This window comes from Spinacia oleracea, chromosome 2 (genome assembly GCF_020520425.1).
Source record: "Spinacia oleracea cultivar Varoflay chromosome 2, BTI_SOV_V1, whole genome shotgun sequence".
Taxonomy (NCBI): domain Eukaryota; kingdom Viridiplantae; phylum Streptophyta; class Magnoliopsida; order Caryophyllales; family Amaranthaceae; genus Spinacia; species Spinacia oleracea.
The window spans coordinates 105236706-105260513 of record NC_079488.1 but is presented as its reverse complement, the minus strand read 5'-3'; the positions used below and the strand labels follow the sequence as shown (position 1 = coordinate 105260513).

At 33.5% G+C, this 23808-nt stretch overlaps 2 protein-coding genes across 2 annotated transcripts; one reads left to right on the top strand and one right to left on the bottom strand.

The window, feature by feature from the left end:
• The first annotated feature begins 3967 nt into the window (after positions 1 to 3967).
• Positions 3968 to 7633, top strand: LOC110775317 (probable glucuronoxylan glucuronosyltransferase IRX7). The gene is made up of 3 exons (XM_021979926.2): positions 3968 to 5266; positions 5356 to 5606; positions 6717 to 7633. Exons 1-3 carry the CDS (start codon positions 4595 to 4597, stop codon positions 7186 to 7188), a joined length of 1395 nt encoding a protein of 464 aa, XP_021835618.2. The 5' UTR covers positions 3968 to 4594; the 3' UTR covers positions 7189 to 7633.
• Positions 7634 to 15034: 7401 nt separating this feature from the next.
• Positions 15035 to 22251, bottom strand: LOC110775319 (probable xyloglucan endotransglucosylase/hydrolase protein 32). Its single transcript, XM_021979929.2, has 4 exons — positions 21968 to 22251; positions 20979 to 21079; positions 20570 to 20787; positions 15035 to 15602 (listed from the first exon to the last, which is right to left on the bottom strand). Exons 1-4 carry the CDS (start codon positions 22167 to 22169, stop codon positions 15248 to 15250), a joined length of 876 nt encoding a protein of 291 aa, XP_021835621.1. The 5' UTR covers positions 22170 to 22251; the 3' UTR covers positions 15035 to 15247.
• Positions 22252 to 23808: the final 1557 nt, after the last annotated feature.

Sequence of the window (23808 nt, the reverse complement as noted above, 5' to 3'; positions counted from 1 at the left end):
GGGGACCTGATTCACAAAACTGACCAGTTACCTGCTTGTGAAAAAAATAACAGTGGGGGCAAAAAATGACAGTGGGGCAAAATGTTCCACGTCCAAACCCCTTAAATTTTTTGGGGGCAAAATTCCAAAATTCCACTTTAATTACACTTTTCCCTCTAAAATTTGGGGGGAAAGTTCCAACAAAGTTTACACTTTTCCCTCTAAAAAATGGGGGAAAATTCTAAAACAGAGCAAAAGTAAAATGGGAAATTTTTTCCCTCCTAAATTTAAGTAGAAATAAACCCTAAATTTTGACCATTATAAATAGCCTTCTCTCATTAATGCTTGCTCCTCATTTCTCCAACTTCTCAACCTGGAATTTAGTTTAGAAAAACAGAGGAAAAGAGGGAAAAACAAAAATCATTTAATTATGGGGTGGGGGGTGGGTTAGTTACTTTAAAACAGATTTCAGTTTGAAAAGGGGCAAAAATTTGTTTGTTTTTTTAAAACCTCTCTGGAAAATTTCATCATTGAGGTGGTTAACATACACTCTTGCCGTCCTAAGTAAAACGAGAGTCTGAACTTCGTTGAAGTTTGCCTCTTCAAGCCCGACTTGGTTGCAATTCGTATAGTTAACCATAAATTCAGCACAAAAATTGCATCCTTAAGTGAAAAGAGAGTCTGAACTTCATTGAAGTTTGCCTCTTCCATTCTCACTTGGTTGCAACTAGTGTACTGAGTACAAAATGAGAAGGCCCAACAGATAACTCACCGATGCAGAAAAAACCAGAATTGGCAACTGGATACTTATACAGAGAAACAATGGAATGAAGAAGCAGAGGGGCATTGTCAATGAAGCAATTCATCTTTTTGATGTCAGCCGGTCCACAGTACAAAGAATCGGGAACGAGGCTAGAGAACAATATGACAATGAACAAGCAGTCAGCATTCAATCACATAAACCCAAAAAGTGCGGCACAAAAGGTAAGCTTCACTTAAGCAAACTTCCTCTAATTGCTCAACTTCCATATCACAAACGAGTAAACGTTAGGATACTTGCAAAAGCATTAGAGATTGGGAAGAGCACAGTTTACAGGTGGAAACAAATGGGGCTAATAAAGCCACATAGCAATGCAATGAAACCATCACTTACCAATGAAAATGTAAAACAAAGAGTGAAGTGGTGCCTTAGAGCAATTGATCAGAACAGTGGATGTTTTAGTGATATGGAAATGATCAAATTATTTTGTGAACATTTTGCAGTAAATAACATATTCATAGTTTCTCATGGCCAAACACTTCATTGAATTAGGTTGCTTACCAATTTCATTAAACAGGAACATTTACTAATTTCATTGAATTAGGTTTCATTGAATTAGGTTGGTTAACAATTTCATTGAATTACGTTCCTTACCAATTTCATTGAATGAAGAAGCAGAGTAACAACATTTCATTAAACAGGAACACGGTAGCATTTAGGTTGCTTACCAATTACAGAGCCACAATAACACCAACAGAGTACAGAATAACCACAACAGAGTGCAACAGAGTACAGAATAACCAAAAGTACAGAACAGCCACAACAGAGTGCAACAAAAGTACAGAATAGCCACAACAATAGCCACAACTACATATTGACACATTTACTAACCACCAACAACAACACTTATTCACTTTCAAGAACACCAACAACCAGAATCATTCACTATCAGAGCTATCACCCATCATATGACGTTCAAGAGAAGGCACATAACCTTTTAACATCTCAAAAACATCATCGTTTGATACCTTACCTCGCTTGCTAGATTCCACCTTATCTTTACCATCACCGTTACCTTTACTCTTGCTAGATTCCACCTTATCACCGTTACCTTTACGCTTGCGGGAAAAAGATAGAGTCATGGCTATGCCACGATCAGGAGTGTCGGGAACAACCATTGGATCATATAAATCAGCCATTGGACTTTCTGGATTGTTTACATCATCGATTGGAGTTTCTGGATCGGGTACATCATCCATTGGAGTTTCAGGAACAACGAGAAATGGCTCAACAGAATCGTCAACCCATACCCCAAAATATTAAGAGTCAGACAAATCAAAATTTTCTTCCTCTGTTTTCTGAACTGCAGCTTGAACCAATTTATCCATGAACAAACCTCGACAACTGCAAACAAAACAACTCATCAGAATCGATTGATTCTTTACAAATATTTGCAAAAAAATTGGAGCAAAAAAACCAAGTCATCTGGAAAATGAGCGAAAAAATGGAAATCAGTACTCCCTGACACTCTCAAAAATTAAAAAAAACCAAGACACTCTACAAAAAATGGAAATCAGTACTCCCTGACACTCTACAAAATTAAAAAATCAATCGATTTTTTTACAAAATCCAGGATTTTGTAAAAAAAAAAGGGAAACAATTCAGCCTCATAAATCAAAACCAAGATTTTTACAAAAAAAAAAAAGGAAACAATTCAAGAATTCAGCCTCATAATTCAAATCAAAAGCAACAATTCAGCCTCATAATTCAACGACATCAATTCATCAAAACAAAACGATTCAAGAAAAAATACAAAAGTAAATAGGTTGAATGAAGAACTCACCAAATCAGAGATTAAAGAGATCGAAAATGGACGAACTTGTAGATGAAAAACCAATGAAAATCCCAGATCTTTTAATGAATTTGAGGACGAAAATCACAAATCTTTGAACGATTTTGTGAGGTGGACGAAAATCCCAGATCTTTGAACATCCCGTAATTCCCAGCTTTTTGTTCGAATTTGTAGACGGAAAACGTTGATCTTTTGACAAAATATGTGGAAAAAACCCCTAGATCATTGAATAAAATTAGTGGAGGAACCTAGATCTGTAATTTTGGACGAATTCATGGAGTGAATTTGTGAGAAATTGCGAAAATATTTGAGCGAAAATACAGAGGAAAATTGGGGAAGAAGATGAATAGTGATGTTCATGATTTCTCTCAGAAGTTTGAAGATTTTTCTGGAGAGGAGGAGAGATAAAAGAGAGGTGAGAATGGTTGAAATAACCGGTTCAATAAAAAGGGGGGGTGGGTTAAGAGGTGAGATTGGGAGAGTAGGGGTTGATTTTTTAATTATTTTTTGTATGGAGTAGGGTGTGGGTGGGTTAGTAGGGGTGGAGTAAGAAATAATATAATATTGTTAGTATATTTCCATTTTTAGAAACAGGTCAAGTATTAAGGGACGGCCCGATAAGGAAAACAGGTCAAGTAATCCGGGACGGAGGGAGTAGTATAATAATCTCTATGTAATTAGCTAGGTAGAAATTAACTTGTGCTTTTATGAATAAATTACGAGCAACACATAAGTGCATGGTCGATCTTACACTTTGAGAAATTGGCACCGTCGATCTTACACTTTGAGAAATTGGCAATCACGGAGTAAGTCACAATATCAACTTGCAATTTGAATTTCCTATGTTTAACTAAATGCGTTTATATTATGAACGCTAATGTATGATGTGATATTCCGCATAATTTGTTTATACTTGGTATTAGATTTGTTTCTATTAAGCATGATTAATTGATTACCTGAACTTTTAAAAAAACACATGAACATGTTCGATTATGCTATTGTGTTTTTTGTAGTACTCAGATAGAAAAAGTTTGAAATGTCAATTTCTTTCACAATCCCTCACATGAGACATGACCACCAAAACAGGGAACAAGGACCCATTGTACTTGCATTGCATTAGCTGTTTTGGTTATGCATTCTCACCATCTTAAGTACTTTATAAACAAAACAATTTATTAGAACCCATTTTTATACCCTTTTAAATGGCCAACTTGCCCACAGACAAAGCCGCCAAAGAAGGTCCAACACACTAATAATTTCAAATCTTGTTAAAGGGCATTATAGTCTTTTTAACTTCATCATTAAAAGACTAATACACTTTGCACAATTCCCAATAACCTCTTTTCTTCTAAGCTTAAACTAAAAATTCCTCCGCACTTTTTTTTTACAAAGTTCTTTACTCCCTATTTTCTCTTCTTCATCCCTCTTCTCTTTTGTACACCTAAACCATTTAACCAAACTCATGATCTGATATCGAATCTCGCTTACATTATTACCTTATGTCTTTATCATACTCCATATTTTTCTTTTTATAGACCTAGCCTAAACCATAACCAAAATAATTATCGTGATAGCTAATCTTGTTTACATTACCGTCCTGGCCTATGTAATAGGGTCGACAAATGAGAAACAAGTAGTACTCATCACAACAACAATAAATCAATAATACATCATATGTACATCAATAATAGCATCCCCATACCATACCATACACCCCATTAATTGAAAGCATAACAGAAATCAACCAAATCCAATACAATAGTAGTAGCATCGATCTCTATCTATCTCTTCCCAACTACACTTACAAAAAAACCTTCATCATCTTTAAGCAAAAACGAACCCCCAACAAACTCTCTCTTTCTCTCTCCTCAGCTCCCCCTAATCTTTGTTCCTTCTTCTCTACTTTTGAGTTTTGATCCCCAACACCAAACCTAGAAAACCCCATTTCAACCAACTCACACCCAAATCAAAAATCTGTTTTCCCTCAAAAATCGGTCCTAAAAATGGTGAATTTGAACATACCCATCAAAGGGAGGAAAGGTTTTTATGTAAGAATGAAGTTCTTGCACTCAAATAACAAACATGGTAGACCAAAAGACATTAATAACAAAAGAAACTCTCAATTCTTTTATAGAAGCTTCAAATGGTTCGTTTGGTTCTTCATTTCATTCTACCTTTTCATCTCTTTCCCTCCCTTTAAAAATACAAATGATAGCCAATCTCCCCCTTCTCCGCTTTCGGGTTCGGGTTCGGGTTCAGTTTCAGCTTCCGTTGTCCAACACAATCGCCTCGACGAATCTTCGGAAACATATTCGGAAGTATTGAACCATGTCAAGATATTTGTTTACGAATTACCAGATAAATACAACAAGGATTGGGTTAACGAAAGGTGCAGCAAACATTTATTCGCATCAGAAGTTGCTATTCATAGAGCTTTATTAGAAAGCGATGTACGAACTTTTGACCCAAATGAGGCCGATTTCTTCTTTGTTCCTGTCTATGTTTCTTGCAACTTTAGCACCGTTAATGGCTTCCCTGCTATCGGACACGCTCGTTCCCTCATTTCCTCCGCCGTTAACTTAATCTCCTCCGCCTACCCTTTCTGGAATCGCAGCCGTGGCGCCGACCATATCTTCGTCGCTTCTCACGATTTCGGCGCCTGTTTTCATACCATGGTACGATTTTAACTCCAGGACACGTCCTTTTCGCGATAGAAACTATTTTCATGTCCTTATAATAATTGTTTTTGTTTTTGTTTTTGCAGGAGAATGTAGCAATCGAAGACGGAATAATGGAGGGTTTGAGAGGGTCAATAATTTTGCAAACTTTTGGCGTGAAATACAAGCACCCATGTCAAGCGGCGGGGAATGTAGTTGTGCCGCCATATATACCGCCGGAAAGTGTACGGAAGACGGCGGAGAGGTGGGCATTGGATGGTCGTCGTGATATATTTGCATTCTTCAGGGGTAAAATGGAGGTCAATCCTAAGAATGTCAGCGGTCGCTATTACAGCAAGTACTTACTTTTTCTCTCTCATGTTATCTTTATTTATTATATTTTCCAATTTTACCCTTGCACCCCTTTGTATGCTTGCTATAATGATATTCAACCAAGAAGTTACTTGGAATTAATTTGGTAGTTGAACTTAATTAATTTTCACAACTAATTTTCATGACCTTCTTGAGTTGTTGGTAATATTTTGCCTCTTTGACAAGCAATAGACTACTAAAAATATCCAATTTATGTACATTTCTTTCCTTTTCTTTGTTTTTTCTACTTCAATTTGGAATTTTGCTTAGATTCTAGACATTTATGCATGTTTCAAAACATTATCATCGATTTTTGTTTTCATATACTACCTCCGTTCCTAAAAGTTCTTTACGCTTTCCGTTTTAGTCCGTTCCTGAAAGTTCTTTACACTCCTACTTTATTCCATTTTTACTCTTATTTGGCCCACCATAACTTACCCACTCACAATATTTTAATATTTGTTTTCACCCACTCACATTGTTGGACAATTTATAGCCACTCATTTTCTATTTGTTACCCCACCATCACATATTCACCAAAATTCCTTAATTACCGTGCAAATAGTAACCGTAAAGATCATTTAGGAACGGAGGTAGTAAGTGTTAAGTTTGGAACCTTCATGATAAAATCACGTGTCAATTGTTATTTTAGATTGCATAATAAGTATGAATCCGTGTATATGTGTGAATGATTTTCTTACCGAGTACTCCGCATTTATTTTACGTGTAGTAGGAGGATATATATGCATTCAATGGGTTGAAATGTTGAATATGAGTTAGTCAAAAATAAAATTCAATGAGTTTCTAGTACGAGTACTTGTTTTAGCTTTTAAGATAAGTTATCAATTTCCATTATGTTATGTAACAGTCTTTATCGTTCTTTATGATTCCTTTAATTAAATGGTTTTACTTCTTTATTAAGGAATCTTATTGTAAATTTACTTTAACACCTAATAATAATAAAATTATAATGGTATTTTTATTGGAACAAGTGCTTTAAATCCTAACACCATGTTATTAGTGGTATTCTGACCATAAAAGTTCTTTCCAACACATTAATTTATTTATGATGGTTCTTCTTGTTATTCTTTTGTAGGGCTGTAAGGACCCACATTTGGAGGAAATACAACAATGACCGGAGGTTCTACTTGAAGAGGCATAGGTTTGCCGGTTACCAGTCAGAAATCGCACGTTCTGTGTTTTGTTTATGCCCCCTAGGGTGGGCCCCATGGAGTCCACGCCTAGTCGAATCGGTTGCGCTTGGTTGCGTACCCGTCATCATAGCGGACGGAATTAAGTTACCCTTCGACGACGTCGTGCCATGGGCGGAGATATCACTCACGGTGGCGGAACACGACGTCGCGAAACTAGGCTCCATCCTTGATCACGTTGCCAAAACCAACCTCACGGTCATCCAAAGGAATCTGTGGGACCCAGAAGTGAGGAGGGCCCTCCTTTTTAACGATCAGATCGAAAAAGGAGATGCCACGTGGAATGTGATTCGTGCTCTTGCTAAAAAGAAGCACCACTCCCTGGCCCACCGTAAGTCGAGGGTTTCCGTCCAATGAGGGTAGTCCACGTGGGAGTCTGTTAATGGTGGGGTCAGTTGTCTGAAAAGTTGCCAGCTGTTATTTCGAAATGAAGAAAGGATATAATGGAGGCCAGTTGGAAAATTTTCTTGGGAGTTGTCACTAAGCTAGCTGTGATGTTTTTTATTACCATTATTTTTCTGACACAAGAAAGATAAGATTGGGTGACACTATATTGGTTTAGTGACGTGGCTATATTTGGTTGGATGTGGTGGTCGGTTTCAGCATGTGATGAGAGAGAGAATTATGAGATTCATTTCATTTTTTGGTTACTTTATACAGAGAGATTATTGAGTATGTAAATGGGAATAGGTCATGCCATAAAAGACCCTGTAAAGTTAGGGTGTATACATTGTACAGTTGAACATTGAAATGAGGTTTATAGATTTTGAAAGAAAATGGATCGCAAATAACTTTTCTACTATTCCCTCCGTGTTTGTTTAGTTGATACAGAGTACATGTTAGCCTCGACACAAGTATTAAAGAAAAATACTTAAATTTAATATAATGTTTTTTTATAATTATTCAGATAAGATCTTTCATCCTCTGTTATGATTCATATTTAAGAAAAATTATAGTGATGTAGATTAGATCGATACGTAAATTATAGTCATGTAAAATCTTGTTAAATATACTAATTTGATATTGGAAATCTATATGGGCGTGACCATGCCTTGTTTTATTAGTTAGTTTAGTTTCTTGTACGAAGCTTAATTGTCTCTCGTTAGCATTAAAAAAAATATATTGTCAACATTAGTAGGTATTCTTTCAGTCAGTATAATTAATTATTCTGATTAGAGAAATTAAGATCATGTTTAACATCATATTTAGCTTGGTGTTGAGAAGGAAATGGAATACTCCCTCTGTCCCTTAATACTCGCACCGGTTTGGCCGGTGCGGAGTTTAAGACATTTGAATTGACTTATTAATTTAATGGGTGTTTTTTGATAGTGGGGTATTGTTTTAATATAGTTAGTGGAAAAATGTATAAGGGGTGGGGAGTGGTGAGTGGGGGTGTGGATTTTTAAATGATTTTTTGTAGGGAGTAGGGTGTAGGTGGGGTAGTAGATACGTGTGAGAAATAATATAATATTGATAAAGATTTCCATTTATAGAAGCGGTGCAAGTATTAAGGGACGGCCCGAAAAGAAAAGCGGTGCGAGTATTAAGGGACGGAGGGAGTACTCCGTAACAAATAGACTTACTTTATGGTAGACTTGCTGATATATACAGCATGGGGGGCAACAAAACTTTTATAGTTTGGTTATTACTTGTAAAATATTTAAATAACAAGTGTTATTCGTGATTGAGCTTTTTGACCAATACTCGTCTACTTGGGAGTAAAGTAATTTTTCACAACATTTTATAGAATAATACTCCGTATAAATGTATAATACATCCTCGTTTTTTTTTTTAATAGTTACAACACTTTGCCTTTTGTGTTTTTAAAAATATTTATTTAGTTTTTTTGTATGATCTATACGTAAAGAAAAACAAATTCACAAAAGATATTGTTAGATTAGTCTCAATATATATTGTCCGAATATCAATTTTTTTTTATAAATAATTAAATACATTAATTGTTCAAGTTAAACATGCATTGACAATTGTGAAAAGTAAAGTGTTACAACTAAAAAGAAACGTAGGAAGTACTACTCCGTACATTAATTAGGTATCAATAAACTCATAATTCCTACAAATTGTGAAACCACTCTTTATGGACCTGATAAACCTTCTTCCTTATAGTACTATGATTCTATGAATTATCTCCTTTACCACTTTCTTGATTTCTGAAATCATAGAAGGGGCTGAATCCACTTTCTAATTCGATCCATAACGCTCGCTAGCATTCCATAATTTGTAAGTGGCATGGTTACAGAAACTGCAGCCATTAATATTATCACATATATTCTTCCTAAATTGGACATTCTAATTGATATGCATATCCATCTCAAGAGCATATACTGTTAAGATCTGATCCATGAAACATCATGTGTGAGAATCCCACATTGATAAAAGAGAAGAGAGTTAAACACTTAGGCCCTGTTCGGCAAAATTAGCGGTAGCAGATAGCGGTTAGCGGTTGAGTAGCGGGTAGCGATTAAAGTAGCGAGTAGCGGTGAATAGTAGCGGGTAACGGTTAGCTGTCAAAGTAGCGGTAACTAATATGAGTGTTCGGTAAAAGTAGCGGTTAATATTATAAAAATAAAAATAAAAACAAGAATATTATTTAAAACTTTATTATAAATTTGTCAAACGCTACCCGCTACCTTAAACGCTACTAATTTTAACGTTTGACAAAAGCTACCCAACCGCTACCTCAACCGCTAACCGCTACCTAAATCGCTACTTTACCAAACACTTCCAAATTTTACAAGTAGCGTCTTGACCAGGTCAAAACGCTACCCGCTACCTCAAACGCTATCGCCGAACACGCCCTTAATAAGGCCAATGGGCTACTCCCCTTATTGCCATATGGTTTTAAGGTGGAACCTCCTACGGTCTTGTTAAGTGGACTCTCTCTCTTGATAACGGGTGCGGCCCAAACTCGTATTTAACATGGTATCAGAGTCAGGCCCACGACTTGGGCCTTGAACCGTTAATATTATGGGCCAACTGAACGGGTTCCATGTGAGGGAGGGTGATAAAAGACACTCTGACCCATGAAACATCACATGTGACCCATATTGAAAAGGGGGACCTCACACGTGAGGGGAAATGTTAAGATTTGACCCATTAAATATCACGTATGAGAGTCCCACATTGACAAAAGAGAAGAGAGTTAATCACTTAATAAGGGCAAGGGGCTACTCCCCTTATTACCATATGGTTTTAAGGTGGAACCTTCTTTAGACTTGTTAAGTGGGCTCTCTCTTGATGACGGGCACGGCCTAAGCCCGTATTTAACATATACACATCTATAGTTGTAGCATCATCAGAAAATGACTTATTAATAAGTTATTACTATATAGTTGTAGAGTGTATGTTTTATGTCGACAGTTTCAATTCCGTGTATGTATGAATAACGAATGTATAATACATGCGGGGTTTAAGAAGTTGAATTAGTAATTATATATAATAGGTAGCTGGTCGTTTTTGGTTACTGTATGCTGAACTCATGTTTTGAATGTTAATTGTATTGTAGCAAGTAACGTAATTAGACACCTTCTTTCAAGTTTGAATGATGTCAAATCTTAACCTACTTCATCTGTATTATGCCGTGTCAGATATTTAATTAACAAGGAATTATGGAGTAATTTACCAATCATTATTTTTCTTGGTTTTGTTGCCGTTATTATTAGGTTTCTATATTAAGCTATTGTTTGGTGAATCGCATATACTTTTACAAGTTTGTTCTTGGGAACGACCAATACTACCTAAAAACATACCCAAACGGCCAAACCCTTGTTACCCTTCTCTATTCGAATTACTTCTTCTGTTTTACTGAAATTACAACACTTGCTTTGTACACAATTACAATTACTTTCATTAGTCTCTCCTCAAAATTTTATCAAAGTCTTCCTCGATCTTCCTTTGTTTGTTACGGAGTAACCTCATTTTCAGGCCCGTTCATTGGGCATGGCATAAGGGGTGGTCGGCCCAATATCGATTAATTCTAACGGCTTTTTCATGCAATGCTCTTAGATTTTATGGAACGCACCAAACACCCCCTCACATTTTTAAATTACATAAACTACTCCTAATTTTTAAAAAATGCACCAAATAATCCTTGGACTTAACGGAAGTCTAACGTCGTTAGTGGTTAGCCGTAGAAAACATCTAAATCTGAACAATAAACAAATTCTATATCTGAATTTTTGAAAAAAAAAAATAGTAAGAAAATGGAGATCTCAACCATAATTTCTTTAAATCACTTACACAAAAGAATAAAAAGATTATACGAAACAAAAATGAATATTCTCAGAAATTTAACATTAATTTAACAAGTTGCATAACTAAATAAACAAGCATATATTTAATTATCATACTCCGTAATAAATAGATATGAACATGGTGGTGTCACAAAATGAACATGACTACATAAATATATAATACTACCTACAATTCAAAATGATGTTTACGGTCACCATTTGCACAAATATTAAGACAAAATAGGAAAAATGTGAAAAAACTGTGTGAGTGTAAGGAAAAAAATTGAATAAAGTAAGAATATGAGTGGGAAGTTGCAAATGTTGTGGGGGTAATAGAGGTATGATAGTAATTTTTTCATGTCAATAAATAGAATAGAACAAAGTGTAAAGAGCATTATTAATATCAGACTAAAACGTACGAAAAGTTTAAAGATAATTTTGAACGGATGTAGTAACTATATAAATATAAACCTTTTGAAAAATCTAGATCCAATTTTTTTGAAAAAAATTGGCGGAAAATGGAGATTTAACCAAAGCTTCTATATCACTTTAATATTAAAAAAAATGAAAAATAATACTTTCACTCACCTTTTTTTTTGCGTTTTTCATTCAAAAAGTTGCATACTTGCACATAATAATTTTCTTTAAAACGTCAATTGATTCTTCCTCATATTTGCTTGAAATCTAAAAAAATACACATTTTTTATTCAATGATGAAGTTTAAGAATATTTCCTCACAAAAAAAACAATGAAGTTAAGAAGCTGATGTTTTTAATGGTTTTATTTATTCTAATTTTGCTTAGCTAAATTCATTGGTTTGGGCCTGTGATTGGACTTGGGGTTTTTTTTTTGTATTTTATTTTTATTTTAGAGAAGGGATTGGACTTGGGTTTAGCTATGCTAATCTACATATTGAAGTGATTGAAACTTAATCCACTGTTATTAGTAACTTCCAAAAGAAAAAGTGACGGAGAAAACTTTGTCCACTACCCCATTTGCTATCAAGGCCAGTCTTCTTTTAGTCCGTTTGATCAAAATTAGTATGACCAAATCAATTAAACCTTTTCCTTCATCAATTATAACCCGGTGACTCGACTGAAAGGATAGGGATGAAGTGGGTAATTGGCAATGGGCGGATTCTCAATTTATTGAAGGATTCATGGTGGATGGGAAAAACCCTTGATAAAGCTATAGCTGCAGTTCCTCAAGAGGACTTGTCAAGATGCATGGCTTATTTTGTTGATGAGAATGGGTGTTGGAAGTGAAATTGAAGCATCTCTTACCAGTTCGTGTCTTAAAATAGCGGGCATTACCTTCTATCTTATTCTTCCGAAGGCTAGTTAATAAACCAAACCCTGTTGACAGCGGATATGCGACATCCCTTGGAAAGTTGGGATGAGCTTCCGGTCTCCATATTCATCACTTCGAGCTCGCACAATGGTGCGTAGCTTGCCCACACGAAGAAGAGTAAGGGTATAAGATATTCTTTCCTAAACACCTAGTATTCAAACAAAGGTTAGCGATCGGACGCATTCACCTACTAGAGCTCCTTCTCAATCCCATTCGCCTTTAGGTGTGATTCAAAGAGGCCGCGGTAAGGCGAAGAAAAGATTCGCGTGGCTTTGAAGGGCGGGGAAATAGAGAAAGTTTCTCATTAAGCAGCATTGGCCGTAGAAAGAAAATATTGACGGTGACTGACCAGACTTAAAGGAATCGATACCTTGGTCTGAATATAAGAGAATACATATCGGAAGTTCGGAACAGACATAAAAATCAAGTCATTATACTAATGATGAAAGACTGGTGAGTTGGTGACCAATGTACGATAGATATCAGGTTCAAATTCCCTCTTACGTTTGTAATATATTGACGGAGGAAGGATGGCTGCACGATTCGACAAAGAAGCAAATTGCCAAAAATTGCTGAAATGATTTCTACTATTCGAGCCTCCGGTGTCCGATTGCTTAATAGAATATGTTTTTGGAAAGGAAATGGGACCACGAGTTCAACACACTGTTATACAGTGATTGATGGACTTTTTAAGCCATCCGAGTTCGTTTAGGGCTCGAAAACTGCAGTTTAATTATTTTCGACTTTTGTTTTTAATTACGTTTCGTATTAGGGTTTTGTGTTAACTATTTAAACACTTTATTTTAGTCAATAGAAGACAAATATTCTTTTGATAATAAAATTTTGAGAGTTTATCTCTTTTCTGGTGGACTCCGGAGCTTTTACAGATTTATCGCTCGTAAATCTGTTCATTCGTTCTAAAGATTAGCGTTTGCTTTTCTTTGGTAATTCCGACTGCGTCATATATTATTGTTATTGTTACTCATGTACACCAAAAAGTAAATAAATAAAAATCAAGTTATTATTATATTCATTTTAAAACATACGGAGTACATAAATAAATAAATAAATAAATACATTATCGAAGCATGGAAGATCTTTTAATAAATTTCAATATATTTCCCAATTTGGAAAATGATTTTATGAAGTTCGAGTTGGTCTCATTTACCATTATTTCCGGGTGACAAATTAAGCGACGGCATCATCAGAAAATGACTTATTAGTTATAGAGTATTGTACTAATATGGCATTAACATGATAGTTACCGTGTTTAAGAAATTGTATTGAAATTGAATTATTGATACAGTAGTCAGTAGATAGCTGGTCGATTTGGTAATTGTATTTCCGAACTCATACTTTGCATGTTTGTAACAAAGTAACGTAACTAGCCAGACACCTTAGAAGTTAGAAGACCACCACATAAAGTAATTTAAGTAAATGATGAAGCCCAGTCATGGACTCCTCTGTGGTATTAACAAAGCCCAATTATTTTCATTTAGGAAGGACTCTTCTTTATATTAGGACTGATTTGGCAAACTGAACCTGGTGCTAAACTGATGGTGAACCGTATGTATGTCCGTATCCATGCTTTTGAAATCGTCCACATTATACTCTTATACTTCCTCCGTATTTATTTAAGAGATACACTTGGCCGGGCACGGGTATTAAGAAAAAGAATTGAATGAAATAAAGTAATAAAACAAGTGGGGTTGAGTAGATATTTTAATAAGAAAAACAAGTGGGGACCATGTCATTTAAGGGAGTGGGGGTGGGGGTGAGGTGTAGATATATTATTTAATTAGATGGTGGGGTTGATAAGTTACTAAAAATGACAAGTGTATCTCTTAAATAAATACGGCCGAAATTGACAAGTGTATCTCTTAAATATATACAGAGGGAGTACTTAGTTGTAAACTAGTATAGTACTCGTAATTAAAATACGGAGTATAAACTTTGAATGAAATCTAAACTAAAGTTATTGATAATTAAAATACGGAGTATAAACTTTGAATGAAATCTAAACTATAGTTATTGATAATTATCAACAATAGAGCTTATAGATATTTTGCTAATTTAAATTAATGATGAATAGATATGTTATGGCCTGTCTTAGTTTTTTTTTTTTTTTTTTTTTTTTTTTTTTTTTTTTTTTTTTTTTTTTTTTAAAGTAAAACCACTAAGGTTACGAATATAAAGTTATATTCACCCCTTTTCGTCACCCGTGTCAAAAAAATAAAGTCATTTACATCAATCATTTACTTTGATAATCATATCAACTATTACTCGACACACCATTTACTTTGCACCCAATCACTTAACAGTTAACACCCACCCACACAATCTACTTTATTCAGCTAGAAATGACTACAATGCGGGGCGGCTGCGGAAGATTGGTCCCTCATAGCCGTACATGCCTATCTTATCCCCATCATGCCACCCACGATAGGTACGATACTCATCCTCGTCTCAAAATCAATCTCAATCCTACCCTCGTGGAGTACGAATAACTCAACCCCTCTACCTCCATCACCTACCCGATTATCCACACCCGCCTTAAGCTACCACAGAGTTTCGTTGCCAGTTTGAATCCAATGGAAGACATATAATTATATATTTGTATAATTCCTTTATTTCAATCCTTTAAATGGAAGACCATTCGCCTTCTCAAAATTTACATCAACACACCCCAATCAAGAAACTTTACAAGTAAAAAAAAATAAAAATAAAACTTTAATAACATCAAATTAACACTTTCTTTTTTAGGAACAATGCAAACAAAACTATACTTGGTATATAAGAAAAGAGTATAATTATTTTTAGCACTCGGGTGTAAGGGTACGATCCTTTCTAGAATCCTTGCAATAGTTATAAACCAAATGGTTTCTTTGGGCCCACGCCATTGCGGTGACTTGTTGTGGGCTGAGGATCCGAGATCCAGATGGTGACACTTTGGGCAGGCGACACGATATACCCGGCCCACACCCAGCAATCTTGAAGTTTCGGTATTGGCCCACAAAGGGTTGGTAATTGTAATTAGCCTTGTACTTACCATCTTCAGTAGCCCAAGATGAAGCATCCCAAATTGATCCATACACAGACATTGGCCTTTGTGGAAACGTGGCATCACTTTTCCTAGGGTACCTTCTTATGGGCACATCATCCACAAAGAATCTGAAACGTGGCCCATTTAAATTATCAATATCCTTATCAATATCTACATTATCGTTTAATTATGATTGATAAAAAATTGTAATATTTGCATTAAAGTTTTTGGAAAAAATAAATAGTAACAACAAATATGTCTCTACCATTTGTCTCATCAAATTATTATCGAAATCTACATTATTGCTTCATCGATTACTCTCTTTATTAGGTGATTAACTATCTTCTCTTTTATCAACGTGGGACACTCACATGTGTTCTATGGAAAGACTTGCTTCAACAAGATTGATATAAAGAGAATAAAGTAAAAGTGAACATAATTTAAGAGAACACATCAAAATGAAAAAGGGGCGGAAGTGGAAGTAGTAATAGTAACAACAAATATTTCAATCCCATTTGTCTCATCAAATTACGTTTATTTATAATGTTTTCACTTTAATCAAAATTATGATATTGGAAAATGAGAAAAATTTAATGTCCCAATGTAAAAGTGTGAGATATTAAATGATCAAATGAATTTAATTGGTTAAAATAATAATTGGACACAAATTTTGATAGAATACTAAGTCATTTATGTGATAATATAAAAGGAAATGTAAAGAACATTTCGAAATACCCAAAAAGTAAAACGTAAAGAATAAAAAGAGACGGAGGGAGTACTAAATCGTCTTATATTTACTTAATTGTCACACAATTTATAATATTCCCCTTCGTTTTAAACTTTTAATGTGTTTACTCATTTACTTTAGTGAGAAACTGAAATAAAAGATTTGTTAAATACTGGGCCGCACCTGTTATTGAGAGAAAAAATCCACTTAACAAGACCAAATGAGGTTCCACATTAAAATCATATGACAATAAGAGCAATAGGCCCTTAGCTTTATTAAATGATTAACTATCTTCTCTTTTATCAATGTGGACACTCACATGTGTTCTATGGGAAGTCTTGCTTCAACAAGATTGATATAAAGAGAATAAAGTAAAAGTGAATATAATTTAAGAGAACACATCGAAATGAAAAAGGGGCGGAAGTGGAAGTAGCAATAGTAACAACAAATATTTCAATGCCATTTGTAATTTGTTTCATACAACAAACTTTTGATTTGTTTTTATTTTGGGGAGAAACAAACTTTGATTGATGACATTTCCTGTTGTTATGATGACCCGTTTATGATTTGATTTTCGGTGGACACACAACCTTTCTTTTTCATATTTAGATAAAGAAATTCTATCCCTACGTTCTACACCAAAGGGACCATAGAAATACACTTAGGTTTCTATTCTGAAGTACCTTGTTTATATTTCAAATGTTACATCTCTTTCGAACGTAGGAGGTGATGTAGCTACGTACCCCAAAATCTAAGGCACTGCGAGAACTTGGATATATTTTTATCAAGGGAAAATAACATGGTAGATTGGGCCATTTGTACAAGCTATGGGATAAGTATATATAAATATATGGTTAAGTTCGGGAAATATATGAATTGTGTATATTTATTGTACTTTTAAATTGATAACAAATTAATTAATGCAAATTGTTTATAAATATTCATTTTTTTTAGCTCATTATTGATTGTATATAGACTTGGTTGTCAAACTTACATGCAAATCCGTACGAATTAATTTTCTAATGGTGGAGTGTTTGTTTGTTAGATAAAGCATACATATAGATCTTCAAATCATCTATCAATCATTCAGTTACATTATTTAATTCCTTCACCAACAAATAATAATTAAAGCACTAGCTTTTCTATTTCAAGATAAATAAATATATTACTCCTACTAGTTACATTATTCCTTTCTCTCATCCATTTTTTTTTAGTTTTTAATGTACTTCATCCATCTCTTTTTGTTTTTTACGTTTTTCCTTTTGGGTATTCCCTCTGTCCCTTAATACTTGCACCGTTTTGACTGGACACGCTTGCCTATGCACAACTTTGACCACCAATATTTTTAACTACTTATTATAAAAACTTATAAAATATTAATATTTTGAAAATATATATTAAGATGAAGCCAACAATATATTACTTCCTCCGTTCCTAAATAGTTGCACCATTTTGACTTTTGGCACTATTCATTTGTCTTGCTTTAACCTCAATTTTCTACTAATAAATAAAACTAAAAATTATTATACAAAGTATTATTAGGTTTGTCTTAATATATATTTTAAATATATCAACTTTTTATAATTTTTACTAATACATAATTATAAGTATTGATGGTCAAAGTTATGCGTTGGAAAACGTGAAAGTCAAAACGGTGCAACTATTTAGGAACGGAGGAAGTATATACTAACATCTGTTTTCATATACTAGAAATAAAATAAGGTCAAAGTGAATTATGTGAATAGTGCAAAAAGTCAAAACGGTGCGAGTATTAAGGGACAGAGGGAGTATTTCAAAATGTTCTTTACATTTCCTTTTATATTATCACATAAATGACTTAATATTCTATCAAAATTTGTATTCAATTATTTTTTTAATCAATTAAATTCATTGGATAACTTAATCTCTCACACTTTTTCATTGGGACATTAAAATTTTCTCATTTCTCAATATTAGAATTTTGATAAAATTGAAAACATTATAAATAAAAGTAATTTATCTTTTTTAAATAAAAAAAATTAAGGAATCTCGATGCAAATTAATTAATCGTTAAAACGCGTGAAATATACCAAATGTAAAGAATAAAAAGAGACGGAGGGAGTATTACTTAGAACGAACGTAATACTACGACCCCATATTACATCAAGACAATATAATAGTTTGGACATTCTTCATATAAAGTTTATTTAGACCTACATTAATTAACTGCCCTAATGCAAAAACGGATTTGCTCACATAGTAAAGGTCCCAAATCCCAATTATTGAACCTAAAGAAGTACGGGCAAACATTAATTAGTTATTTTGATTACACAAATTCTTATTTACAAAGGTTGTACAATAAATATTGTACACCAGAGTAAAAGTTAACTCAAAATGCTTAAAAGTTAAGCTTATATATGTAAAAGTTATCTATTTTTAAGTAATTTTTTTTTTCATTTTAATAAAACTTATTTCTTCTAAATCACTAATAATGTATAAAAATAATCATTTAACACTTTAAAATATTTATCTATCAATTTTTTTTTACTAATATAAAAGTTAATCAAAACTAGGTTAAAGTTACACAAAAATGAGTAAAAGTTATCTTGGTACACCTTGTGCGCACAAGACCTTTTGATTTGATTATGGTTGTCAACTTCCATAATCAAATCCGACAAAGGGTTATCTACCTATTCAATAGACTATATATTAAGTAATGGTGTACTAGCCTTCCACCAAAGTCAATGTTTTGGTGAGGCGTCGGTTTATATTTTCATCAAGATAATACTTCCTGTCCCCCTCGATTATACAATGTTGTCAATGGTCTATTTTTTTTAATCGGATCTTAATCAAGCTACCTTCGTGGTGGTTGTAACAAATAAGGCGGAATTGATATGAACCCCGGTCCGGGTTGTTGGTAGTCTTGATATGGTACGGGTATTATTGTATTTGTACTTCCTTACAAATATCCAAGATTTGTTATGTCCAAAATGTCGCATTTTGGCCCTGTTAGGCAATTGGCTGTTGGCTGTTTTACTTGGCTGATTTGGCTGACTGTTAAGTTGGTGTTTTGACTATAGATTGTTTACAAATATGTTTGGTAAAATCAGTTGTTGTTTGTTGGTTGTAGCTATGTAGAATGACATTTAAGGACATTTAATTGCTTTAGTTCATTTTTAATAAATACTTCGTATTATGTATGGAGTAAAACATAATACGGAGTAACAAATAAAAAAGAAAAGAAAAAAATTACTGTATGGAGTAGAACTAATTAGAATATTATTTTAATTATTAATTAATTAGTAAAAAACCAAGGATAAAAAATTAATTTAGATAAGAGAAGCCAAAAGCCAACTCCAAAATGCTAGTAACACTAGCTTTTTATTTTTGGCGGAAAAGATGGCTTTCCAGCTAGCTAAAATGTCAGTTACCAGACGTACATTTTGGCTGTTTACCAGATTAAAAAACCAACATCCAAAAGCCAATAAAAAAACCAGCAAAAAGCCATTAACCAAACATGCCTTTATTTGTGGTTCTTCTTTAATCAAAGTTTAATTCAAATCCGTTGTAATAAGTTTAATCTTATGTCGAAAAACAATCTAGGCCTAGATATACTATTATGGGCAATTGGGCATGCCATGTTGTTAGGGTATCCCATCCAATTCCTGTAAATAATTTTAAAATTCTACCAAATAACTAATAATGCCAAGAATAAAATCTAAATAGATACACCCTCTGATGTGCTAACGAAAACGACGCCAAGTACTTGATTACTCGAAGAAGATAATTCTCAATTTTACATCTTGGCTAGTTGTCTAGTTGGCTATCCATAGTGCAAACAATACTGTTTTTTCTCAGGTGGAATCACCACTCACCACTTCCGGAAGATATAAAGTCATTTTATTGTTCTATTTACTGATTTTACTTACGTGCAATATCTTGAAAAGTCAAACAAAGTAACTAAAAAGTTACTGTAAACGGAGACAAAATCAACATTAATCAAGTTATTGACGACAAAACTTAATACAACCCTGATAGTATAATGCATATCGAAAAGACATTAACAACATTATCAAAGACAAACTTTAATGTAACAATGACGTACTGATTTATACAAACGTTAAAAGTATACTACGTGTATGACAAAACTTTTACCCATTCATTTTAGTAGAGGTCATCAGTTTAGCTAACGCTTTTCATTTATTTTATTTTGTGTTGAGTATGTGCTATTTGGCTGCTGGTGGACAGCCGTGTATCACTCCTCAACTACGGAGTACATAGTACTAATTTATTTGGAGTATATATAAGATGAGGTAGTTAAGTGGTCAGATAATACGAAACTGAAAAACCGCGTAAGCTAAAAGGAGGAAGAGGGAAAGTAATACTTACATAATGTCATTTGGTGACCAAAAGATAGCATAGTTGTGGAAACCTTTGGTGGGATCAAACCACAAATTAAATCTCAATTCCCTTCCAATAAGTCTTCCATCACCACTACCTCTAACATAGATATTTGTTTGCAATACATATGGTTTACCAGGGGTTGTCCCTAGAAATTCTATGTCAACTTCATCATGGTGTCCTGGGAAATCTTCGCTGTTTGAGAGCTGCCAATTATATCCCATTACAATTAATTTCCATATCAATAATATTATATTATGTTAGAACGTACTACTAGCTCATAATCACCAACTAATTAAATAATAGTCGGCAATATTATTATATATACTCGTACTAAATAGAAATAAAGTAGAAGTGTAATAAAAAATAATAAAAAAAAAAGTCGAAATTATCTTACGTATAAGGATGTGATCACTCCCGCAGTATAGCCAGGTTGGAGCTTAATAGCAGCACTGAAGTAACCCGATTGATATCGCTTCAAGGACTTGAATCCACTACCTATATTAAATTATTAATACACCCAATTTATGCACCAATTAGTACAACTTATAAATAAATCCGTATAAAACATTAATACGAAATTTATATATTTTCATACCATCGATTCACTACGTTTAATTAAAAGAGTGTATTGCTCTTCAAAATATACGTACATCCTCTAAGCTCAAGTAAGTAAAATAAAAGACTACACGAGTAACATTTTGGTAAGGTAATTACGTTTGGTATAAATTATCAAATGTATATGGAGTATATATAAAACTACGTATAATATCTATACTATATTATTAAAAGGAGCTTTTAAGATAGTTTATTTGACACGTGATACTTAATTTGCTTATGAGTCTTTCACTTTATACAATTTTCATATACATAAAAAATAAGTCTAGTTTGTATATCAAACACTAGTTAATTTATTAAAGTAGGTAGGGAAAAAAAATAATGTGAGACAAAAGTGGGAAATTATTTGCTTATCGATCAAATCATGCAAATGGTTTCCTAATTTTATTTAGTATACTTCTTCGCTTGCAATAAACGACTTTTAACATTGAAAAAAATATATATAATTAATAGTCAGTATGTTCTTTGTCCATATGATTAGTTATGTTAAAGTCAACCGAAACATTACTCCTACTCGTGCCTTGAAATTTGGTTATGGTTCGCGAGACACCATTTAAAATGTAAATATCTCTAAATCTATAGATATTCTAAAAATATACCTTGAATTTTTTTAACAAGAGCCCACGTTACTTAATTACAGTATGTATTTCTTATAAATTAGTGAGAATTCTTTGCGAAGGAACAATGAATGTTTTAGGGATAGAGGGGTCTTAATAAACACTTAAAAAACAAATAAAATGTTTGAAATTAAAGAATTAAGGAAGTTACCGGAACTACGGTCGAGCCAGACAGTGAGAGTGCCTTGTTGTAACCTTTGGTGTTGAGGACCCCAAAGAGTTCTATAACCTTGATAGAAACCCAAGGGAGCAACTTGGAAGCTTGGATAGTAGCCAGGGGAAGGTTGTGCTTGTGCATTGCATAAATGGGACATAATAAGAAGAGAAATAAGACACACAAAAGGGGCCATCATGCAAAATTACTTCTAAATGAACACTATTTTTTCTTTTTCTTTTGAAGGAATATTAATGATTTGTGTTTGTTTTAGAAGAGTGTGCTAAATAAAGTGGGTATAAATAGGGGTGTTTTAAGGTCCGTATGAAAGGAAGTTGATGTGGAAGTTGCAAATCAAGACAAAAATGGCAACATCTAGTGATTTTAATAATGGACTTTTTTTTCTTTTATTTTGCACTCAATTGACACTTTTTCTTTTTAACGTTTATTTTTGGAAATATATTTGATCCGATAATGACATTTTTATTTGGTTATGGAAATTAGTTATATGACATTGTCTGACCTCATGTCAATTCAAAGCCTATATGTGGGTTGTTTCATTGTTTTTGTGCTCAAATTGGTTCCTATTTCACTCGCTAGCTACCTTGTGAATACTTATGTAATTAATTGGCTTGGTAATCTTTATCGAGAACCGCGTAAACCTTTGCTTGTATGGATTATTATAGAGATTGGATATTTTATTTACAATAGATTTGTAGTACGCGGTTTATCTCTTAGGATGTTTTGCATGTTCCTTTGAGGTATTATATAGTTTGCAGATATTTTCACGAAGGGTCTTCCGTGACAGTTATTCTTGAATTTTATATCCAATCTTAGCGCACGACCTTCTCCTGCTAGGACAACGGGGGTGTGATAGAGATATAAATTTCTTAAGATATTTTATGTACAATAGACTTCTAGTTACATTAGGTTTGCTAATATAATTAGGACTAATGTTGTAACCACTATATATATTTGATCAATGGAATCACTCTACTTCACAGAATTTCACAATATCTAACAGATTACATACTTGTAACTTGTAAGGGTAAAATCAATTTTGGACCCCATACTTTCACTTATGGCCGGATTTTATTACGGAGTAGGAATTACAAGTTTATTTTGGTAAATTTTATGTCTACTCTTCAAATCTATTTTTGGTAAATTTCCTACCCCATTTGTTATTTATCTATTTTCATTTTTTTATTATCATCTATTCCATTCGCTTCAATAGAACCAATAGTATATATACTTCGTTAAATTAAATTTAGCTTACTAATACTTGTGTCGATCAAGTTGTAACCCTTAAAAATTCACAAATTCTTATTTAAAGGTGGTGCACAGTACATCGGAATAAAGTTAACTCAAAATTTTTAAGTTACCTCCAATATAATGTAAAACTTAGATATTTTTTAGTGATAATTTTTTATCTGAATAAAAGTTACCCTTGATTAAAAAGGTTCTGGCTAAAATAAAGAGTTGGACTTCTAAGTTGTTGTCATATGTAGATAAGTCAAGTTGATTAAGTTTGTGTTGTTTAGGCCCTGTTCTGTTCACTTTATTTCCACTTATTTTAGGAAAAATAAGTTCAGATAAGTTCAGTTAAGTTCAGATAAGTTCATATAAGATAAGTTCAGGAAAAATAAGGGTTGGCCAAGTACAATTTATAACTAAAATAAGTTTTGATAAGTTCAGATAAGTTCAGATAAGTTCAGATAAATTCAGATAAGATAAGTTCAGAAAAAATAAGTGAAAATCAGGTGAATAGAACGCAACCTTAGTATTCAGACTTTTTGGTGCCAAGTTTTCATTCTTCCTCAAAAAGTCTTAAAATTCAT

What these genes read in the sequence shown, in the direction of transcription:
- LOC110775317 (XM_021979926.2), top strand. Translation starts at nt 4,595, where the DNA reads ATGGTGAATTTGAACATACCCATCAAAGGGAGGAAAGGTTTTTATGTA. An exon ending in GCGCCTGTTTTCATACCATG is followed by an intron (nt 5,267 to 5,355) that starts GTACGATTTTAA and finishes TTGTTTTTGCAG; the next exon opens with GAGAATGTAGCAATCGAAGA. An exon ending in AGCGGTCGCTATTACAGCAA is followed by an intron (nt 5,607 to 6,716) that starts GTACTTACTTTT and finishes ATTCTTTTGTAG; the next exon opens with GGCTGTAAGGACCCACATTT.
- LOC110775319 (XM_021979929.2), bottom strand. Translation starts at nt 22,169, where the DNA reads ATGATGGCCCCTTTTGTGTGTCTTATTTCTCTTCTTATTATGTCCCAT. An exon ending in CTGGCTCGACCGTAGTTCCG is followed by an intron (nt 21,080 to 21,967) that starts GTAACTTCCTTA and finishes AATTTAATATAG; the next exon opens with GTAGTGGATTCAAGTCCTTG. An exon ending in GAGTGATCACATCCTTATAC is followed by an intron (nt 20,788 to 20,978) that starts GTAAGATAATTT and finishes TATAATTGGCAG; the next exon opens with CTCTCAAACAGCGAAGATTT.